The sequence below is a fragment of the Siniperca chuatsi genome, linkage group LG10 (assembly GCF_020085105.1).
Source record: "Siniperca chuatsi isolate FFG_IHB_CAS linkage group LG10, ASM2008510v1, whole genome shotgun sequence".
Lineage (NCBI taxonomy): Eukaryota > Metazoa > Chordata > Actinopteri > Centrarchiformes > Sinipercidae > Siniperca > Siniperca chuatsi.
In genome coordinates, this window is record NC_058051.1 from 17,552,131 (window position 1) to 17,573,022 (window position 20,892).

At 41.1% G+C, this 20,892-nt stretch overlaps 2 protein-coding genes across 16 annotated transcripts in view; both read right to left on the bottom strand.

The window, feature by feature from the left end:
• The window catches only part of mybpha (myosin binding protein Ha), a 31,598-nt gene extending 25,682 nt beyond the window's left edge, over positions 1–5,916 (bottom strand). Inside the window, exons 1-6 of one of the 3 annotated variants that reach the window (XM_044209745.1) lie at positions 5,587–5,914; positions 4,110–4,240; positions 3,699–3,758; positions 3,336–3,401; positions 2,763–2,897; positions 2,152–2,319 (exon numbers count right to left, since the gene is read on the bottom strand). In XM_044209745.1, the coding sequence (XP_044065680.1) occupies positions 2,152–2,319; positions 2,763–2,897; positions 3,336–3,401; positions 3,699–3,758; positions 4,110–4,143 (463 nt within the window). In that variant the 5' untranslated portion in view covers positions 4,144–4,240; positions 5,587–5,914. Of the gene's footprint in view, positions 1–2,151; positions 2,320–2,762; positions 2,898–3,335; positions 3,402–3,698; positions 3,759–4,109; positions 4,241–5,586 lie in introns of all 3 variants that reach the window. The other 2 variants (XM_044209743.1, XM_044209744.1) reach the window with 2 other exon arrangements.
• Positions 5,917–6,352: 436 nt separating this feature from the next.
• The window catches only part of LOC122882395 (neuron navigator 1-like), a 106,237-nt gene continuing 91,697 nt past the window's right edge, over positions 6,353–20,892 (bottom strand). For 6 of the 13 annotated variants that reach the window (XM_044209711.1, XM_044209721.1, XM_044209715.1 and 3 more), the window contains 22 exons: positions 20,268–20,416; positions 19,905–20,084; positions 19,702–19,781; positions 19,455–19,478; positions 19,165–19,242; positions 16,795–16,881; positions 15,480–15,585; positions 15,275–15,396; positions 15,134–15,142; positions 13,929–14,110; positions 13,662–13,824; positions 13,371–13,569; positions 13,175–13,263; positions 12,978–13,076; positions 12,694–12,865; positions 11,821–12,086; positions 11,564–11,715; positions 11,397–11,468; positions 11,100–11,305; positions 10,875–10,993; positions 10,571–10,759; positions 6,353–9,070 (listed from right to left, as the gene is read on the bottom strand). In XM_044209711.1, coding sequence (XP_044065646.1) covers positions 8,975–9,070; positions 10,571–10,759; positions 10,875–10,993; positions 11,100–11,305; positions 11,397–11,468; positions 11,564–11,715; positions 11,821–12,086; positions 12,694–12,865; positions 12,978–13,076; positions 13,175–13,263; positions 13,371–13,569; positions 13,662–13,824; positions 13,929–14,110; positions 15,134–15,142; positions 15,275–15,396; positions 15,480–15,585; positions 16,795–16,881; positions 19,165–19,242; positions 19,455–19,478; positions 19,702–19,781; positions 19,905–20,084; positions 20,268–20,416 — 2,839 coding nt within the window. In that variant the 3' untranslated portion in view covers positions 6,353–8,974. The remainder of the gene's footprint in view (positions 9,071–10,570; positions 10,760–10,874; positions 10,994–11,099; positions 11,306–11,396; positions 11,469–11,563; positions 11,716–11,820; positions 12,087–12,693; positions 12,866–12,977; positions 13,077–13,174; positions 13,264–13,370; positions 13,570–13,661; positions 13,825–13,928; positions 14,111–15,133; positions 15,143–15,274; positions 15,397–15,479; positions 15,586–16,794; positions 16,882–19,164; positions 19,243–19,454; positions 19,479–19,701; positions 19,782–19,904; positions 20,085–20,267; positions 20,417–20,892) is intronic. The other 7 variants (XM_044209718.1, XM_044209714.1, XM_044209720.1 and 4 more) reach the window with 6 other exon arrangements.

Here is a 20,892-nt window from a genome sequence, read left to right on the forward strand (position 1 = left end):
TCAGGTCCACACTACGTCAATGTGGCTCAGTGTGAGGGCTGATGGAAATTCACGGCTCCAGTACCGAAACCAACTTCAGTTTAAACAAACAAAAAGGTTGAAAGTTTTACTTTGGGGCATTTTAACCCTTTATTATATATAGAGAGGTGACAGGAAATGAGGGTCCATGTGTATTTAGAAGCCGTTTGCTGCACTTCTCAATACAAACCAGTGTAAAAGGAATTTACACAAAGGTGACTTTGAAGTGAATTACATCAGGATACCCAAAAAAATAAATAACAATAAAAACATGTTTATATTTATCAAAAAAGTATTGTTTTGGTATCAATACCGAAACTCTGATATCATATCTTGCTACACTTAGGCCCACCGGGGCTTTAAGTGAAATGCTAAGCAATAATAATAAGCAATGACAGTGCTAAGATGCTGATGTATAGCAGATTTAATGTTACCATCTTAGTTTAGTGTGGTAGCATGCTAACATTTGCTAATTAGCACTAAACACAAAATACAGCTGAGGTTGATGTGAATGTCGTTATTTTGCTGGTATTTAGTGAGTGAAATTTTGACCTGATGATAGTGCTAGATTATTATTTTACTATTACAATTAACTCTGAGGGGGACATGAATATGTAGACCAACCTTCATGGCAATCTGTTCAATAGTTGCTGAGATATTTGAGTCTATATCAAAGTGGTGGACCTACAGAACGACCTACATCCCTTGAGCCATGTCGCAAGCATGGCTAAAATTGAACTGCTAGGAAAATGTAAATGCTAAGAGCTTGTTATATTATGGACAATTTATTTTATTATAATGTCATTAAGTGATACCAGTGCCAGAAAACGGGACAGCTAAAGAGCCACCGCCATAAATTTAAGTAAGTACGTGACAGTGAGGTCACACTGACAGGGTTGAAGTCAGTAAGAAATATGGCTGCCAGATGGCTCATTAGCCAAACGTTTTCCTTTGCCTGACTCAGTCTTCCATTAAATCATCTGGAAGACTGATGCAGCAGCAGCCATTTTAGAGCCAGACAGTTAACCACTGCAGCACCCATGCTTGAGACTATATGGTGCAGCGGTGCAACAGATCCTGTATACTATAAGAAAGAGTTTTTTTTCCTGGCCTGGACCCAATGTTTTTCTTTCGTCAAGTTTTTTTGTATGTCTATATCCTAAATATGTTGTATCAGTTAATTTTTTATCATTTTAACTGCAATCAATTCTACAGTTAAACAATTCAAGTTGCCGTACAAAATACAGTTGATGGTTCAGACTGTTGTCCAACCTATGGTGCCAAAACAAAGAAAGCAACGTCCTCTTCTCTATATTTATATGTATAATGTTGTATACCTATGTATATAGATGTATATTGGTAATAATTAATCCTTTTCCCTCATTTTGCATTTGCTATTTGAGTGAAAGTTGTCCATGTTCACTTAATTTTTCTTAAAGTTTTAAGTTTGTAAAGCGCTTCTTAATCATTGATTTTGATAAGCTCTAAATTAATAAACTTTAATATTATGTATTATTCTTGTGAGCTTTACATCTCTTTTAGTCCTTTAGGGTGCTACCAGCAGGAAACAAAAGGTCCATAGACTGCTGCTATTCATTTAATAAAAAATAAAAATGCAAGTAGAAAATTTGTGAGTGCTTGACCTTCTTATTTTCTTATTTGTCAAACCTGCAGTAACGACTGAAGATGTGTGTACAAGTGAAAGCATGTTTTACAGCTAATGAAAGTTCTTGTCAGCACCTGTGGGATTTATGTGCATACATCTGTGCAGTCCATTTGAGGCCCCCAGCAGTTAATACCACCTCTGCCTCCCTGGTTGCAACATGAGTATTTTAAGGATAGGTCATAAGTTACAACTATCAGAGAGCTCCCGATAAAGAGGTTGGAGACAGACAGTTAAAAGTTGTATTAACACTGGTGAAAAACTCAAATATCAACTGTATCTTTTGTAGGGAAAGTTTGTTTGGACGTTAGGAATTTTGTAGAGAAATCAAAACGACAAGTTGGTTTTTCTTTAGTTTCTACTAAGACAAGCTTACAATCGCAGTTTGGGCTGTTTGGAATTTCCCTTTAAGTAGACACGTGTGAGTGGTCTGTTTTACAGTTTGAGAAATAACATTTGCTGCTACTCACCAACAATCTCGCGGATTGGCACAGGCTCGGCTAGTGTACCAGGTTCACTGCGGCCACCGGGGTTTACGGCCACCACGCGCACATGCAGCAGGTCACCGGTTGTCAGATTCTTGACGCAGTAGCGGTTAGCTGAGGTCAACTCCTCCTGAGCTACAACCCAGTCTGTTGCTGCAGGGAAACCCAGGGTTTGTGTTAGTATGTCGCTTTTAGTGCAATTTTCACTACATATCATAATAGCTTGATAAGGCTGCAACTTATTGTTTTAAATATACATTCCTCCTGAAACTTTTTTCCATTTTACAAAGTGTGTAAAACACCCCATTAATGGGACATGTTAAGTGGTTTATCACCTGTCGACACAAGTTTACAAACAACCTGCCCATAAGGAGTACACTTTGGCCGCCATGATGAAATCTCAGAAGGCATGCTGTCATCTGAGCAAATGAGGGCTTCTAAAAGTGGTGTCAGGAGATACAATGACAGCCGGTGAAATGCTGCCTGCCGTATATGGCCTGGACCCAGCTATGAGTCTATCTGCCCTCTGACACTCTGGGGACAGGTGCAGCCCCGCAGCCTCACATACATACACACACATATATACACTGACTTACTTCCGTTTTTGCAGTACTCAATGATGTATCCGTCCAGGCCGGAGTCTCCGATGGTCTCTGGCGTCTTCCATTTAATGGTAAGGCTGGAGTCGTTCACATCTTCCACAGATACTTCCAGAGGAGTGCTGGTGGGGACTGAAGGAGGTTCAAACAGTGCAGATGAATTAATTAAGGGTTTAAGTGGACAACAGTGAACTGAAATGACACTGAAAATACACACAAAATAGAATAATTACCCACATACTCTCCATTGTACAACATGATTAGGTGTAGGGCTGCAACTAACGATTATTTTTATTATCAATTAATCTGCAGATTATTGTCTCAATTAACTGATCAATCATATAGAAAATTGTGAAAATTTGACATCATATTTTTCTAAAGCCCAATGTGACATCTTGAAATGTCTTGTTTTGTCCAACCAAATGTCCAAAACTCAAAAATATTCAGTTTATAAGACAAATAAAAGCAGCAAGAAGAGACATTTGTCCCTGTCATAACATCTGTCATTGACCTTGATTGGGTGTTCAAAGCAGGACGAAGCTAACAGCAGAGCGTAAATGTTGGTGTTACCTGCAGGAGGTGGGGGCGTGGGGGCCTTTGGCGGCTCCTCAACTACGGCAGCTTCTGCTGGAGCAGCTAGCATCAAACAAGCAGGAGGTTAATGTCGTTTTTAGAAACAAACACCAGCAATCAGGACCTGATAAATATCCAGAGCATTGTTTCCCTTTAGTGCCATTTCAACCTGCCAATCACTTTTGATTTTCACTGGAAAAGATATCAGGAGGTCCAAAGTTTTGTTAATAATCCATTACTCCTCACAGCTGGGGAAAAGCATGATGGATAGCACTTGTTTGATGAGCTTTTCAATAAAGAAGTCATCATTGTTTGCAGTGTATTTTGTGGTTGAGTAGTAGCGTTGTTGTGTGTGTTTACCATCTGCGGGAGCTTCTGCAGCGGGAGCAGCGGCAACGTGTTCAGCAGTGGGAGCAGCAGCTGGCGTTAAAATGTCATTAAGAAAGCCAATTAGTGACTTACATTATGACATTACTCATGCAGGGAATCAATCAGTTTCAAGCTAATTTCATCAAGATACACTCCACTAAAGCAAACAGCAGGACAGAGCAGCGTGGACGAGGCTTTTGGAATTCACATTAACAAGAACAGATGGTTCAAAGACCCAAAAACTGACTCCTGAACACATTTTGGAGACACTGTCAGACCAATACATGTCCACAAAGAGAAACCTCATGGGTTGGTTAAAAAAGATGAAAACTTACACATGATCAAGTTTACAGACAGAAATACCATTAAACACAACAGATCATGAGCAAGAAACATACACACCATGTGTAGTGCACAGTGGGACACAAACACACATGCATTGCAGCTTGTGTGTGTGTAGACCGCCCGTGGTGTGTGTTTACCAACACAGGGAGCTGCCAAATCAGCTGCTTCCTCAGTGGCTGTGGCATCAACTGAAGTTAGAGGTTACATGTTGAGGTTAGCAGGCAAAAACAATACCAGTCACTCGACTACATCCACCACTGATTTACTACCAACCAAGGTGTGGTGAACAGAATCTCTGAATGAGAGAAAAGAGGAACGGCTTCTACTGCATGTAGACGGAGAGTAAGAGAAGATATAACTGGTTCATCGCTGGGTTTACCACTACCTGTACCTTGGTGGTGATGTAGATATCAATGGTGGGTCCAGCAACAATGGCTAATTTAATATAAATGTACTGAAATGAATGACCTGAAAATGGCCATTAATAATCACGATGCGATTTACCATCAGCAGCAAGTGTATTTGATGTTAGATACATGATGCAGGTGAAGAGCGCTACAGTAGATCCAGGAGAGAAAGGTGAATAAAAGGCAATTCTCTAATGTAGTTATTGGTGTTTATTTTCCTCATCAAAGTGTATGAAAGTATAATGACTTTTGGGTACCATAATTTGCAGTCTCCTATAGTTTCAATATTGTCCTAATTTGCAAAGCATCAACCACTGATGACCAGCGAGTCCACACACTCACTAGATTTATACTTGTTTTATACTTTGAGATGCAAGACATGAGAGAATATATAAGTCTGCACTGTCTTAGCTCTACCGTGAAAAAGGGCTACATTTTGAGAAAGAATTTCAATATGTAACAGTTTGGTTGTGATGGGGGTTAAAGTTGCTGCAGCAGCCCCTGTTTCAAGAGTTGTGGCTGGTGTGTCTTTTGCTGCATGTGCATGTCCCATGGTCTCCGCAAGTGCAAGATAACTCATAATATTACATGTACACTCTGTTGCCAGTTTATTAAGCACACCTAGCTAAAACTACTGTAGTCTAATACAACAGTCCTGTAATAAATAATACCTACATGAAGGTTAAAATGTTCACTTTTGTTGTAGTTCGTGGTGCTGTTGAACTGTTTTGCATTAATACTGACAGGTGTTTCTGTTTAGGCTACACTCATTGACATAAACGGGGTGGACAAAATAATAGAAAAACCTGTCAAAACAATTCAACAGCTCCATACAAGGCCCGTGGCCTCCAAAATGCCCATAAAGTTGAATCAACACCTCTATAAAACAGTTTAAAGACAAACTGAAACTTCATGAAGAAAAGTTAGGATTTTAGCTAGGTGTACCTAATAAACTGGCAGCTGAGTGTACTTCTGTGCTCCCAAATTCTAGTCACTTATAAAAGCAGCAATATTACTCCAAGTCAGTTACATTTGAAATCTGAAAGCTAGCCTTACCTAGCTAAGATTAGTAAAGTTAGCTGAGTATTTTCAAGAGGGATTTTTTACGGTCTTTTGTCCCAAGGTACCTGGAGCGCTTCCTTCCGCTGCGGGGGTGTCCTCTGCTGGGGCGGCGGGGGCTGCTTCTCCCTCGGCCAGTGCCTCAGCGGGAGCGGCTTCGACAGTCGCAGCCTCCGCAGGTGTTTCCGCAGGTGGAGGCTCTACGGGAGCGGGTTCAGGCTCCGGGGCGGGCTCAGGTGCCTTCTCGGCAGCCTTCTTGGCTGGGGACTTCTTGATGGGCGCAGGTTTGCCTGGCATCGTGCTGACAGACGGCCAGTCCTCTGGATGATGGAGCCAGCAGGGTCTTAGGTAATATATATAGCGTTTAGCTTGAGGGTTCGTGGGCTTGTAGACAACTCCACCCATTCCCTGACTTTAATACCCCCCTCCCCACCTCAGTCACATCCTCATCTCTGTTAGGACTGTTAATCCACAGACTTGTTGCGAGCAGTTTCATATAGGAACTATTTTCTTTCTACTGATAGTTCCTATAATTCATGTATTTTTTTTGGCGCTTTTAGCACCACAAGCCGAGTGCCATATACTTCCATTATATTCAAGAAATGCAGACATCTCTACGGCCGATATCTCCAGAACTCGGCAACTCACACCAAAACAATCTAGATGGATAAATAGCACTACAGGTAAGAGGAAAAATATGTATTTTGGTTAATGCAAAATAAAAAGCACCAAATAGAGATATAATAGTCACACAACCTAATAAATGATCATATACAGTAGTATTAGCGCCTTCTAGTGGAAAATATAATGTAAACATACAGCAGAGACAGGTAGTGATGTGAAGAATGGCATGACTTTATTGTGTCCATTTCTCAATGTTAGACATATGGGACTTGATGTGGTTATAGAGACATGCCATACAACCATAATTAGGACCCATTTTAAGCCAAGTGCTCCTTCCTAATGGAGGAAGACAATAAAACCGCAGAGGACGCCCTTTTTCTGCATACAGGGGACATGCCTTCTCTTAGATCTCTACACGTTTTTAGTGATTGTTGTCGCAGATGCACTGACTATTTACAGTGTTTACAATAGTGATGTCATGTACAAAAGAGAAAGAAACCTTTACAAATATTTGCATAAGAAAAAACAAATGTCTGCTCTTAAAAACAACATGAAAAGAGGAAGATATCCAGTTATTAAAAATCCCTCCCGTGCTAAGGTTTAGGTGTGGTAGGTCCAATGAAACAACACTTTGGGAAACACAGCAGGGATACATGCATCAACATTACGTCTCCAGGCTAATATCTTTTTTTTTACGCTGCTTCTAACTCTCAGGCAACTGCTCAAAGATGTCAAGTCTTTCACACTAAGATGGTGTCAAATTGCACACAAGCAGCCATGAGACACATTCTCATCTATTGCAGTTAACTGACACACACATCACCTTAACTAACAGCTTATCACCATGACTACCAGCCACCCGGAATCTGGGCATCGAGGTGCCGACATTAAAGTGACATCAGAGTAGGTGAGAGGAAGTGATGATGTTTCCTCTAAATCGAGGCCTCCATGTGGTAGATTAAAGCAGCTCAAAAGCAGCTTCAGGCCAAATTGTGTTTCAGGCACAGATAGACTTAGGCATCATGTCTCTACTTTACATCAGCACCCTGTTTGGAAAGTAGAGGAATGTCTAGACAGAATATGGCAGTCTGAGGTACTTCAGGGTTGAGGGGCACAGGGCTGAGAGGTTTAAGAATATCTCTACTACCTACAGTTTCCTCCTCTTACACATCTTTTTTTAATGCTTTCTTCCTTCCTCACGAGAACAGTCAGGATGTGAGCAATAAATACTTTCTGTAATCTAGTACTCTAACATATATTATGTGCAAACAAATGAAGGAAAGGAATAAAAGGAAGCCACTTAAAAATGAGTTTCAACCTTTCTTACCCCCAGCCCTTACAGTAACTCTTAGAACGTGTGAGAAGGAAACTCATTTCTACAGTTTGAAAAAAAGGGATGTTATCAAAGTTATAAAGAGCAACTGCAATGAATAAGGAAAATATTTTTTGTAGATTCTTATCACTTGATGGCATTTTTTTTCCTCTTGTGGGATGATAAAAGAGAAATGATCGAAACATTGGCGACAGAAGTATAATGCGTCTACACTGTCTGCCGCTGTAGATAATGACACTAGGTATACATAGGTGGTAGTTGCTGTATACAGACGATCGTTGAAGATGACTCAGTATAAAATCCTACAAAATCAAGATTTTCAAAGCTGTATCCTCATCTAGAATTTTGTGTTTTAAAACTGATATCTAAATACAGAATACACGCAAGCATAGCCAGAAATGGTAGGCAGTTTTGGCAGACTAGATAAACAAGCAGGTTTTTTTAGTTTTCTGTGTTTACAATACAGTATGTTGAGTAGGGTCAATGTCAGTTTCTGTGGTTATGACGCCAGTATGCTACTGGAGAAAACCAGTAGCTACTGAGTCCACTAATGATGACATTTTCTTTACAGACTGACCCTAAAACTGATTCATTATTCTATTCATTATTCACCCATGCATGTTACTCTTACAGCTTCACAGTTCTGATGTTCGATCCATGAATGACACAATGGCTGAAGTGAAAAGAAAAGAAAAAACATTCAAGGCCTTTTTTATAGTTGTGTCATAGAGTGTGTGTTATGTTCTATACGGAGCACCTTTGATAAGTCAGAAAGCACATCAGGAGAGCGCTGAGGCAGGAATAAGTAGATGCTGCCACTTAGAGGAATTACTAATGAACTGCATGATTTGGCCTAACTCATAGTCCCCATTTGATACACAGTCACTGACACAGCCTCCTAAAATCCAATTACCACAAGTAGAAAATAAAGTGCATTTTTGGCTGTTGTCAAGTGATGATCCTACTTTTGAGGAAATCAGACTTACTTCCGAGGTGAATTTCTTTGTGAAGTGAAGCATGCGTCTTCAAAGAAAACCAGTACAGTGAGCACCAATAGTTGTGGTGAAAGTTGTGGCGGTCGAAACAAAAAGAAAAGAAAAGAATGGGTGTTGATCAATAGGATTATAAGTAATATTTTGCATCATACTATTCCGGTTACCATGCACTTGCAGATTCAAAGCATCTGGAACAAATTGAGGGCAGAGAGGAGACAAGTCGATGTCTTTCCCTGACATGATCATCACAGCTTCCTATGAAAGCAGTTTAATTGTCTTTCCAAAGTTCTGATAGCAGGGCAGAGCAAACCCTTCGTCCATAATCTCTCTCTCTCTCTCTCTCTCTCTCTATAGATCCTTTACATTTAGCTTTGTAGCTGCTCACTGAGCACACAGTTAAGTTAATTATTGAGTCTTTAAAGTCTCATTGGTACTGCACCCGCTGTGTCAGCCGTTATAAAAAGTCCATAGTTCCATATCTTGACTGACAGTTGCATGTTTTCCTCAGAGTGTAGCCTGCAGAGTGGGATCCAGACAGCCCTCCCGCTCTGGAGACTCTATGTAGTTGGCCGACTCCTGGAGCTTCAGCAACATGGCCATCTGGGTAGCAGACGACAGAGAGGCAGAGTGAGTTAAACTGCAGATTAACAGACATGTTTTGTTTTAGTGTACAAGGCATGTACATGGAAACTAAAGATTACTTTTCTTATCCATTAACTTGTAAAACATTTCTATGATTATTGAGATAATTGTTTAAGAAATGTCAGAAAATAATGAAAACTATTTTACTATTTTCTTACTATTTTTCAGAGTCCAACAGTCAAATTGTCCAAACAACAGCCCACAACAAAACAAATATACAATTAAACTGATATAAAGCAGAGTGGTAAATCCTCACATTTGCCAAACAATGTTAGGCATTTTTGCTTGATAAATGATTTAAATACTTGGTGGGATATTTACGAAGCCTGACGCAAATAACCGCCAAGGACGCTAAATTTGGAAAGCAAAAGAAAGTATTTGGTGCTGCTGAACTTTAAATATTGGCTGAAGAAAAGACACTTTTGGAACTGCAAGCATGTATTCTTCCCACATGAAAAGGCTATATGTGAGAAAACATCAGTTAAATAATCTAATGTCATCAACTTAACATAAAGAAAAATCATAATGTGGGAGATTTATGGCAAAACCTTTAAACTAAACATTAAAAAAATGATATAACAGCCTACTTAATAGTTAGCTATTACTGGCTTCTTCACTAATCTTGCACTGTTCTGGACCTGCTGTGAGTCATTAAAGGTCAGGACAAACACATATTCAAGCAGGAGGCCACTGCGGGAAACAGAAAGGTACAGTCATGACTTCACCCAACCGGTCGAGGCAGATGGCCGCCCAGCCAGAGCCTGGTTCTGCTCGAGGTTTCTGCCTGTTAAAAGAGGGTTTTTCCTTGCCACTGTCGCCAAGGCTCATGGTGGGAATTGTTGGGTCTCTGTAAATACTATTATTAAGATCTGCTCTATATGAAAAGTACTCTGAGATAACTTCTGTTATGATTTGGTGCTATATAAATAAAATTTAATTGAATTGAATTCACCTTTCCTACTGCAGCTCTTTTGTCTTGTGTTGTGGTGCTAAACGGAGAGCTCCGGTAAAGAAACTTCATAATGCAGGTTTTAATTTGTTTTTTTCTCTCACTCTGGTCACTGTTTTGACCTGGTTATAGTGTCTCATTCTCTGTGTGTGTCCCCAATAAAACATGGCTGCAGATTTTACACCAGCCTTTCCCAGATTTTTAAAGGAAACTTCAGACACAATTTCCTCCGCCGCAGTGGTCAGTCTGCGGTTATATATCAGGTGGTGCAGTGGCTATTTGTATGAATTTTCATTTCCTCTTCCCATATTTTGTGCCTCTGAACAGGAACGCCTTAAAATACATATCGCATGAGCCCAAACGCACATTTTCAGCAGTGCCGCTTTTTCAAATAACCTGTGTACAAATGTAAAAGGGCTGCAGATCCTTAGAAAATATCCCTCTTAGTCTATTATCAAAAATATTTCTCAATGAATTTTCTGTTGATAGACTGAAACCTTCACTCTCACCAGTGGGTCTGACTCCAGTGTGCTGGGTGGAGGTGTATCTTTGGGGGACTTCTTCTCCTCACTGGGTGGACCTATGCTGGGGGGAGGTAGGTGAAAGAGCCTGGACTGGTCCTGCTGTGCATTGGGCCAAGGGAGAGTCCCTCTCACCCACTCCACTGGATCCTCCCATACCGCCTTCTGCCCGTGCACCTGAGAGAACAGATAGAAATATACTTTAAACAACATGTGAAGAGGTAAAGAAATGAACTTCTTGTTGTTACCATTAATGTTATACTTTGGAGGATGTCTGTGTGTGTGTGTTCACCTTGATGCCGTCTTTGGCTCCCTCCTGCAGGTACGGTATTATGGAGTGGTTCCACAAGTCTATGAACCACTGCCTGAACTCTGCCACTGATACTGGGCACGACAGGAAGAAGCAGGGACCTGAGGAAGGAACATTTCGTGTTAACTGGTTTCCTGTTCCAGATCCAATTATCCCCACTGTTCCCTGTTTTATGCTTTAGCCGACCATGTGTCCACTGTCTCTCACCTATGAGGAAGTCTGAAGTGCTGTGTTTCTCCAGGAAAGCGTGAAGGTGGTACCAGAGCTGAGGGATCCAGTCCAGCACATGAAGGAGAGCCTGGCGGCGTGCTGAGTCCTGCTCTTTCTCCTGGTAGGCTTCCACAGCTTTACGGTGCAGGTACCTCAGCAGGAACCCGTTAGCCGGTTCCACGTTGTTGGAGAACATCACCATCCTGTGGTTATATGCAAGAAATGGTACTTTGTATTTAATAGTGTATCAAAGTAAGAGGAGGCATTGTAAACATTTTCTGGCTTTGTGCTCACCTGAAGCTAAGGTGCAGTCCGTGGTTAGATGTCATCTTCACAGGCTGATTGGTTGTTCCAATGATGTAAGGACTGAAACATCAACAGAGGAAATTATGTACTTTCATGGACCAAATCTTATTTTCAACTCTTTAGTAAAATACTGGGAACTGTTTGAAGTGACTCACCATTTGTGATACTTGCAGGTGAGTGCTCCGTTAACAAGCTCAGTGATGGCCGCTGAGTCACTAATGTCATCTATAATAACAACCAGCGGCATTTCTCCTCCACTCTCTCTGTCAATCTGATTTGCTAGATCAGACAGATACAACTGCAACTCCTGTGAAAGCAAAAAATTTCTGTGCGTATAAATCCATATTTATATTTGTGTAGAAAAAAAGACTTTGAGATAACCAGCTGACAAAAATGCTGAGTCATGTGTTACCTTCTGCGACTGATGATGCATGTTGAAGGTGATGGCAGCGCTGTGACCCAGCAGACAGGGCTCATGGTCGGCCTCAGACAAGTCAGTCCGGCTGCGCTGCAGGAGGTAGTGGGCCAGACGCTGAGCCAGGTAAGTCTTTCCTGTTCCGCTGGGGCCGGACAGAACCAGACGCCTGTGCTTCATCAGCAAGCTGATGTAATGCAGCATCATCGGCTTAGGAATCAGAGTCTCAAACACCAGTGAGTCAACACATTTTTCTCGAAGACCTAGAGAGAGGCAGACACAGGGGAGAGAGAGGAGAAGCAATTGCATTTATATGGTATTTATTATTAAATACTTGTAAATACAGTATGTGAAAAACAGGGACATGCTGGTTCTTTCATGTTTTAGCTGATTATTTACAAATCACAAATGCTTTGTGAAACACATTAAATCAAAAGCATAACATCAGTTTTTATATTTTCCCACCATCGAGACAAAATTGGTTTCTATTCATTTCTGTAGGGTGGACAAATTAAATTGAATCTTGCTTGAGGAAAGGGGATCCAGTTGAGTTATCATCACAAGGCAGTACAGTAGTGAGCAGGGACTGTTCTGAAAACTCTCCCTATTGGTGCAATCATGGGCTGCCATACAGGAACATCTTTAATGCAAGAAATATTCAACTTATGAGGTGTTTCCACAATGTCCATCTTTGCTTATTGTTCGTTAGACCACCTGCTTGCAACTGCATTACTGGGAAGGTAGGTAGGTTACTTTACAAGGTAGGAAATCAATCCAAATGAAAATGGTCGGCAATAATTGTGAATTATACATAATTTTAAGCAAAGCTACGAGTATGCTTTCTATTATCAGTCGAGGACACTCACTAACCTTTCAAAGTGACAAATATTTGAGCTGAAGCACTGCCGAGACAACGATGAGGTGAGGCTTGAGGTTTGTCCCCTCCTATCACCCTCTGCCCTCCCTGGGTCAGCTGGTACATGTGCAGTGAATCACAGGACAGACCCAGGCTGGCTGTCGGGTCCACTTGAGTTAGATAATCCTGGCAAAAATGAATAAGAAAATAAGCAAGGACTGATCTATTAAATCACAGCTATACTATTTGTTAGAACCACTACTGTCTACGCAGTGAAAGAGGACAAGCGTCGACTTACCTTGAAGGTCTTCGCTATAAGAGAGTCGAGACAGGCCCAGTCAGTCCTCGCGCTGATCGGCACTGAGCCCAGGTAGTACTCCTGCTGCTGCTTACTGTCCTACAGAGACAGGGAGAAGGAACGAGTGCACAATCTGTTTGATTTAAAGCTGTTGACACTATTGGATATTGTGGCTATTAAAGGTGTTCTGTGTTTACCTCTGCTTGATCTCCAATGCGGACCAGTACTCGTGCACACACCTCATCCAGCTGGCAAGACACACTTAACATGTCAACTGGAGACGCATCTGAAAGAGTAAAGAAAATAAGGGATGAAAGGAGTATAGAAATATAACTTTTATGCATTTTGTCCAAGTGAGCAAAAAACAAGTGAAATTCTATTTTTGTTTCTTACCTGGATCTTTACAATCATTCAGACTGAGGCTGAAGGACTTGGTGAGGGACATACTCATCGGCTGCCTCAGTGAGGGCCCCAGGAGAGAGGCCAGGCCCGAAGGCTGGGAAGTGGAAGAGGTGGGACCGGAGCCAGGGAGATGAAGCTGACTTCCTGTTTTCAAATGGTCATTCTCGGCCTTTAGGTTCTCCACCGTTGACTAGGACACAGGCAGGTAAGAAACTTTAAATTAAAATTAACACACAAATGCAGTGTAATTTTATTGAACATGCACATACAGGCAAAACAAACCTGCATGTTGTTCATGGCTTCGCGGAGCTGCTCCAGCTGATGTGCGGAGCTTAAGGCCTCCAGCCGGATGTCTGTCAGTTCTCTCTCTTTCACCCATAGTTCTGAGCGTAGCTCTGATACTGCTGTTTCCTCATTATCTGCCTCTTCTGTAGTCTCCATGATCCTGGAGGGGACAAGATGCACTTATCAGGGCTACACACCCATGAAGGCTAAACTGGCTATCTCACTATTGAGCTAAGAGCTGGAGTAAAGTATTTGTGTGCTTACACAGAGGAGGTGGCAGAGGCCAAGGTTTTGAGGGATGAGGGCTGGTTTTCTCCTTCTCCCCCCTCATGAAGCATCTTTGGGGAGTTGGGAGCTGAGGAGTCGGGGGTGGCGATTTCCTCAATGTCTGAGTACGTTTTAGAGCCTTTCTTAATGCTGAATGCCTTGTTGAAGGAGCTCCTCAGCTATACAGAGGAGCAGGAAGAAGGAGAGAGAGACAGACAGACTATTGAACCAATATTCAGTGGATTACTGCATTTATTACTGAGAAAAGTAAAAAATAGGGAGGTGTTAAGATTGTTAATTTGACACATGCTAAACATTAAAGGAATGGTTCGTCATTCTGTGAAACACTTATTCACTTTCTTGCCATGAGTGAGATATCTGTCTGTTAAATATGAAGCTGGAGGCAACAGGCAATTAGCTTAGCTTAGCATAATGACTGGAAGCAGGGGGCACCTCTAAAGCTCCCTAACACACTTCCTTGTGTCTTGTCATCTCTGTGAGGCTGTCAGGTAACCAGCAGAGACTCCAGAACGTTACTGTACCAGGCCAAGACAGAGTTATAGCACGTAACTCCCCACAAAACCGCAACCTGTTGTTTTTACATTTCGATTTTTGTACATATTAAACAAATGAGATATAATGTTTAGAGATGCTAGTAGGCAAATTTTGTTACCTTTGGACTGAGCCAGGCTAGCTGTTTCCCCTGTTTCTAGTCTTTATGCTAAGCGAAGCTAACAGGCTGTTGTTTGTAGCTTCATATTTCATGGACAGACATGCGAGTGGTATTAACTTTCAGCAAGAAAGCGCATAAGAGTTTTTCTTTGTTTTTGCCGATTTAGTACCGAGCTGCTGGGTCAGTAAGGGTTACTTGGTAAGGCTGAACAAAATTTTACAGAGGCACAAAATACACAATAATGGTGTGAATAAGGAGATAATTAAAAATGGCATTTAATAAACATTGATGATTAAACTGAGAACTCCACTTTTTATGGAACATTATGTCTGCTCATTGCCACTCTAACTGAATTACAGCCACCCATTCAAATGTAATATTCCCAGAACAGGCATCCAATCAGTAGTCTAGGAGGTCAATGAGCAGAGATGGAGGGTACTTCAAGACTGCGTTATAGTTTTAGATGGCCCATCATGCTGTGTGACAGAAAATTATAATGGCTTTATAGGGACACAATGACTGCACTCACCTCAAAGACCTAAAACCGAAAAATAACACAACACAGAGGAGGGAGAGACTGGTCATACTCACTATGGAGAATGAACTGAGCATAGACAAACACCAGGTTGTAAGAGTAAAACATTGCCTCACATGTAGGGTGTGTTCTTACCCAGCTCTTTTTCTTCTTCTTCTTGGCATCTTGGTCCTTCAAGCTGCCCACACTCGACATACTGGTCAGGCTGTTGAGACTGGAGATGCTCTCACATGAGTTCTGACGTCGAATTTGCAGGTCTGGTAAACAAGAAAACAGAAAATCAAAAGAGGCAACTGCAGAGACACTGGCAGAAAAAATCCAACTGGATCAATCTCCAAACCTTTCATATCTGGGTTGTTTAAGGCTCCTTGTATGACAGCCTGGGCTTCTTCATTCCTGGCCCTCAGAGCGTCGATGGTCTCCCTCAGATCCATCAGCTCTGAGTCCTACACAAACATTTAATAAATATCAGTGATGTGGGTTGGTATAGATCAGTTTGCATCTGTTTACAAAACAGCTGTGTGACAGTTGTACCACTTAAAAAAAGAAAAGAAAAGACGCAGACTGGTTTAAACTTTGTATCATAAAAAAAAGGGGGAGAAAATGCAAATTACCTGCTGATTATTCCTCAAAGTCATTTATAGTTCATCACCATTCATGTTCAAATATCCATCATTACTTCATTCATGCTCATCTTAGTTCAGTGCTACTATGTCTCTTTCTTCTTGTTTATTCTTATATATTTTAATTGTAACAACAAATAAAGATTGATTTTAATTTGAAAATGGTACCTTTTTAAGGCCAATTTTTATCAGATTTTTATCCCATTTTTTAATATTTAAAATAAACACTGATATATTCCCATATATTTTGGGGAGGAGTAGCATTGTCTGATGTTTTAGTCCAGCACTATAACTCAAACCCACAGTATGAGCTCATACACCTGGTGTTGTGATCCTCCTCACAATGTTAATAGTTCAAAAGGACAAAGAGTCCATAGCAACAGAGCCTCTTTGTGCTGCTTATTGTGTGCTAAAGTTGATCCCACTCTACTCTAAATAGAGCCGCCCGGCCCATCTCCTCAAGGTTAAAGAGCCTGTGCTCCAGGCTGAGCTGCACAGGTCAGTGCGCTGGCACAAACAACAAAGAGTTTTTTCTGGAGCGGTCTAGACAGGCCTTTCAGTGGGAGCAGCAAGGCATGAAGCACTAAGAGAGACTCCTCACATTTATACACACACACATACAGACACACAGACACACACAGACACACACACACACACACTTAACACTGCCTCGGGCGCTGATCAATTCATTCACACCAAAACAGATACAAAGGCTGAAGAATGCAGGAATGTGATGTTTGGTGTGAGTGCACGTGCAATGCACTTTGGGCTCATCATTCAGCCTGAAGTGAAGTTTTTTTTCATTGATCCTCTGTCCTCGTCTCACACTAAGTCACACTGTGCGACTGCAGCCTGGGCCTCTAACCTACATTCAGCTCCTCACCGCAGGCTGTGATCAAAGTCACCTCGCCCTATGTTAGCACAACGCTGCCTGCTCTGAGCTGACTGCTCATAAGATGGGCGCAATGGTGGAATGCAGCTGGAATTCAGGTTTGTGTGTGTTTGTGTTTGAAAGTGTGGATGTGATGTTACCTTCTGTTCGTGGCTTACTGACAGACTCTGCAGCCGAGTTGTCATCAGTAATAAACTTTGCTCAAAGGCAGCCACCAGATTTGCCTGCTTGGAAAAGGTGAAAGACAAAAGCAACAATTAAGCTCTTCCCCAAATTTTTATTACAGTAGTTGTCTATAACAGGAAAGATTTAAATACGGTGAAATGTATTTATATTACTGGTCTTCGATAGAGCATCATTTAGACATAGATAAAGTATAAGGAGACTAATGAAACTAGAAATTGACACCCATACAGGAGCAGATCCAATAGATTTCCTCTGCCCCTTTATCCCTCGTATATGAGGTGCCAAAAGGCTGAATAACACACAAAGGCTGAACAGGGTGTCTCCTGTGGAAAATTCACCTCCTCCCTAATCTCTCTCTCACACACACCCACTTTAGCCTAGAGCAGGAAGGGAAAATTAGTTTCCCTTCTCCTTTATAGAACATATTAATACAGTAAAATAATGGATACAGCCCAGTCATTAATCCAGCACATAATCAAGTTGTGATCCGTGCATCTGTTTTGCCTATTCACTGCCCATGCATAATAAGGTCAAACAGAATGAAAAAAAATCTCAGGGACACACACACCCACACACAGAAACACTTGATTGATGTGTGCTGCATGAAGCCATGCATAATGCCTTCGCTGTATCCCTGCAGGGTGGTCATACAGAAACAACCTTGTAGACTGGAGAGAAAGGGCAAGTCACCTGTGTGTGTGTGTGTGTGTGTGTGTGTGTGTGTGTGTGTACCGAAGCAAAGTGGCTTGGGTTCAGGAGGAGGTTAGTATTATTCAGGCCCCACTTATTAAGAAATGTGCTGAGACTGCACAGAAATGATCAATGACTGAGGTGCCACAGCTTGGATTTTAAATCTCTGTGCGTCTCTGTCCTGTTTTGTATGAAGGGAAAATTCCTTGTCTTCTGTGAGAAACAGAGTTTGTGAAGGAGGGAAGAGAGGTGATTGGATTGGCTGGCGATACTCGAATATATTTTTGTTATTGTAAACCAATTCAATCAAAAAAACAACACCAACAATGCATTAGTCCATCTCTCACTACTGTCTGACTTTGCTGCCCTGTATGTGGCACTCAGCCCCATTCCTACTGAAGACGTAAATCTTTAAAAACAGGTAATTAATAGAGGCTGAGGCTGAATATTTTCATTAAATGGCTGGGCATTGTAGCTTTTAGCAAACGTTATTCAAAGACACATAAATATCAAATTTGATAGGGACTATTTTTAGCACTGGATTTGGAGCAATAGGGAGAATTTTTGGCAGCAGGATAGTGTATGTGGGATTGACTCAAAATAAACTACAGTGCCCATGTTCATCACAAAGAAGGAATATGTCACCCAGTGCAACACTTTGGCTCATTGATGTGTTTTTAATAGTTTTTGGACAATAATAGCACTCTATTTCACAGAGAAATAAGGTTTATTAGGCCTTGGATACACAGACAGTACTTGTTAGTAGGATCAAATCATTGTTGTTTTTGGTCTTTTAATGGCAAGAGCATAACTCCAGCAACAACAAACTGGTACGCTAACATAATCTGAAGGAAGAACTGGGTTGTTGTTATGTACTACAGTACGTAATCCTTTTTTGTTTCTACATTAAGCAGTAGGAAACAAAAGAACAAAACGGTTGAAGACACCCTGACATTGCTCCTTCTTTGCCTGCTATTGCTTGTTCAACACTCTTTATTAGTATCAGTTACCTCAGCCTCAGGGTAGGTGTCATTGATGTGGACAGTTCATCAAGATGAGTGACAAGTATTAGGGTGTAAAATTGGAGGGAGGGGCTACTACAAATTGCCTTGAGATGACAGGTTGCATATTGTAGCTTTAATTATGGCATGAAAATGTCATTCAAATAGATTAGAGTCTGGTTGCACAGAGCAATATTTCAGATATATTTTTTTCTTATCTAAGCACTGATTGATTGATTTGACTGTTTTTCTGGCATTTTTACTTTGATTATATGGTTGACAGTCCCAGGCCAACTTTTGTTTTGTTTGCTTGTTAATTTAAAAAAAAAAGCAAAGCTAAAATGTGTTGCCAATGATGGCAAGTTAGGTATTTTCCCTTATTTTCATTACTAGGGACATTGGTGCGATGGAAAACTCTCTTTAAGGAATTCCTTGAAAGAGAGTTGAAATGCACATGGGGATAAGATGTTATGTATTTAAGAATATTTCCTAAAGACATTAAGTTGAATTTGTATATTTTTTTCAGAGGACATTTTGTGACTACTACAAAAGGAAAATAAGTTCTTTGGGTGCTTTATTCAAGTGGGCACTGTCAATTAATGATAAGTAAGTTGACAGACAAACAGTACATACGTTTGCTGTCAGCTGTGTCGTCAGGTTAGACACCTTCTCCTGGGACGATTCCAGCTCCCTCCTCAGCTTACGGATTTGCTGTGAGGAAAAACAGGTACATTACATTATAAAAAAATCAAGGTTACTAAAGCTGACAATGGCTGACATTACACAAGTGACTTGAGTAGATGTTGTTCATGAAATGAATGACAGAGTTGTTCTCCCACAGACAGGGATGAGAGTGATGGATGAAAGGACAGAAGAAGAAATGAGACAAGAGAAGAAGAAAGAGCAGGAAAGAACACACTTACCTCTCCCTGAATCCTTTCCTCAGCCTTTGGAAGCAGGGGGAATAAAAGTCAAGATGTTAAATAAGACAAAAGGAGAGGAGAGGAGACCAATAAGGTATTGGGAATACCAAGGGAGAAAGTCTTGTCTCTTGTGTCTCGTGTGTACTGTTTAAAGTGTGAAACGAGAGGAAAGCATCACTATACACACAACCATCCACACTCACTCACACATAAATAGATCCCACACCACATACGGCGCTGTAGCTACCTGAGTATGCATGCCGCCCACACTCACCGAGGAGTAGCTTGATGAGGCGTTGGACGCCAGGGAGAGTACAGACCCATGTACTGAAAGGAGAAAATTAAAAGGAACAAAATAAACCAATAAAAAGCTCAATTAGAAACAGAGATGCACAACAACAATGAACAGAACATTATATAAAAGATATCAAAATAATTCAGTGGGCTCACCCTCATCGGGCTCCTTGTCCCTGAAGGATCCGGAGCGAACCATTCCCATGCTACGGGGGCGTTCAGCCAGCGACAGTGTGCTACCCAGCGGAGACGCTCCGTACAGCTCCAGAGAGGCATCGTGTGTTGGGATGCTGTTGGATCGAGTCATCCTCGGAGGTCCACTGACAGGGCTGGGTACTAGTAAGAAACCAGAGGGGTCGAAGGAAAGAGAGTTACTGATGTTATACATGAAATTAAACAAATGTGTATATATATATATATATATATATATATATATATATATATATATATATATATTAGCACAAATTATTCTAGTCAGTACTGTTCCAAGTGTGTGTGTGTGAATGCCTATATACTCACCCATACTGGTCTTAGAGGTGCGAGGCAGGGAGGTAGGTGAGGACAGCAGTGGAAGGGCAAGCGAGTCGGTCATACTAAGAATAGTATGAGAGTGTCTCCTCTCTCCTTTCTCCTTCCCTTCCTCCTCAACCTGGGTGGCACCACTGAAACTACACAGACAGAGGACAAAGTCAGTGATGTTAATAGTAAAAGTTAGTGAACTAATGGCAAATAAACCTAACACGGCAGCAGCGAATGGCCGCCCACCATTGAGTCTGGTTCTGTCCAAGGTTTCTGCCTCTTAAAGAAATTTTTTCCTTGCCACTGTCGCCAAATGCTTGCTCATGGTGGGATTTGTTAGGTCTCTATAATTAATATTATAAAGAGTACGGTCTAGACCTGCTCTATAGGAAAAGTGCAATGAGATAACTTCTGTTATGAATTGGCGCTATATAAATAAAATTGAACTGAATTAAAGAAACTGCCAGTCTTTATAGATCTGTTGTTACAGATTAGAATTCATGTAGTTTCATCATGTTTAAAGCTATAGGACAGAGAACTCACAAAAAAGTCAAAAGAGTTCTGAAAGATTTATGAAAGAGCAATGAAAAATCCTTCAGACATATGCAGTTTCTATTTCAGTTAT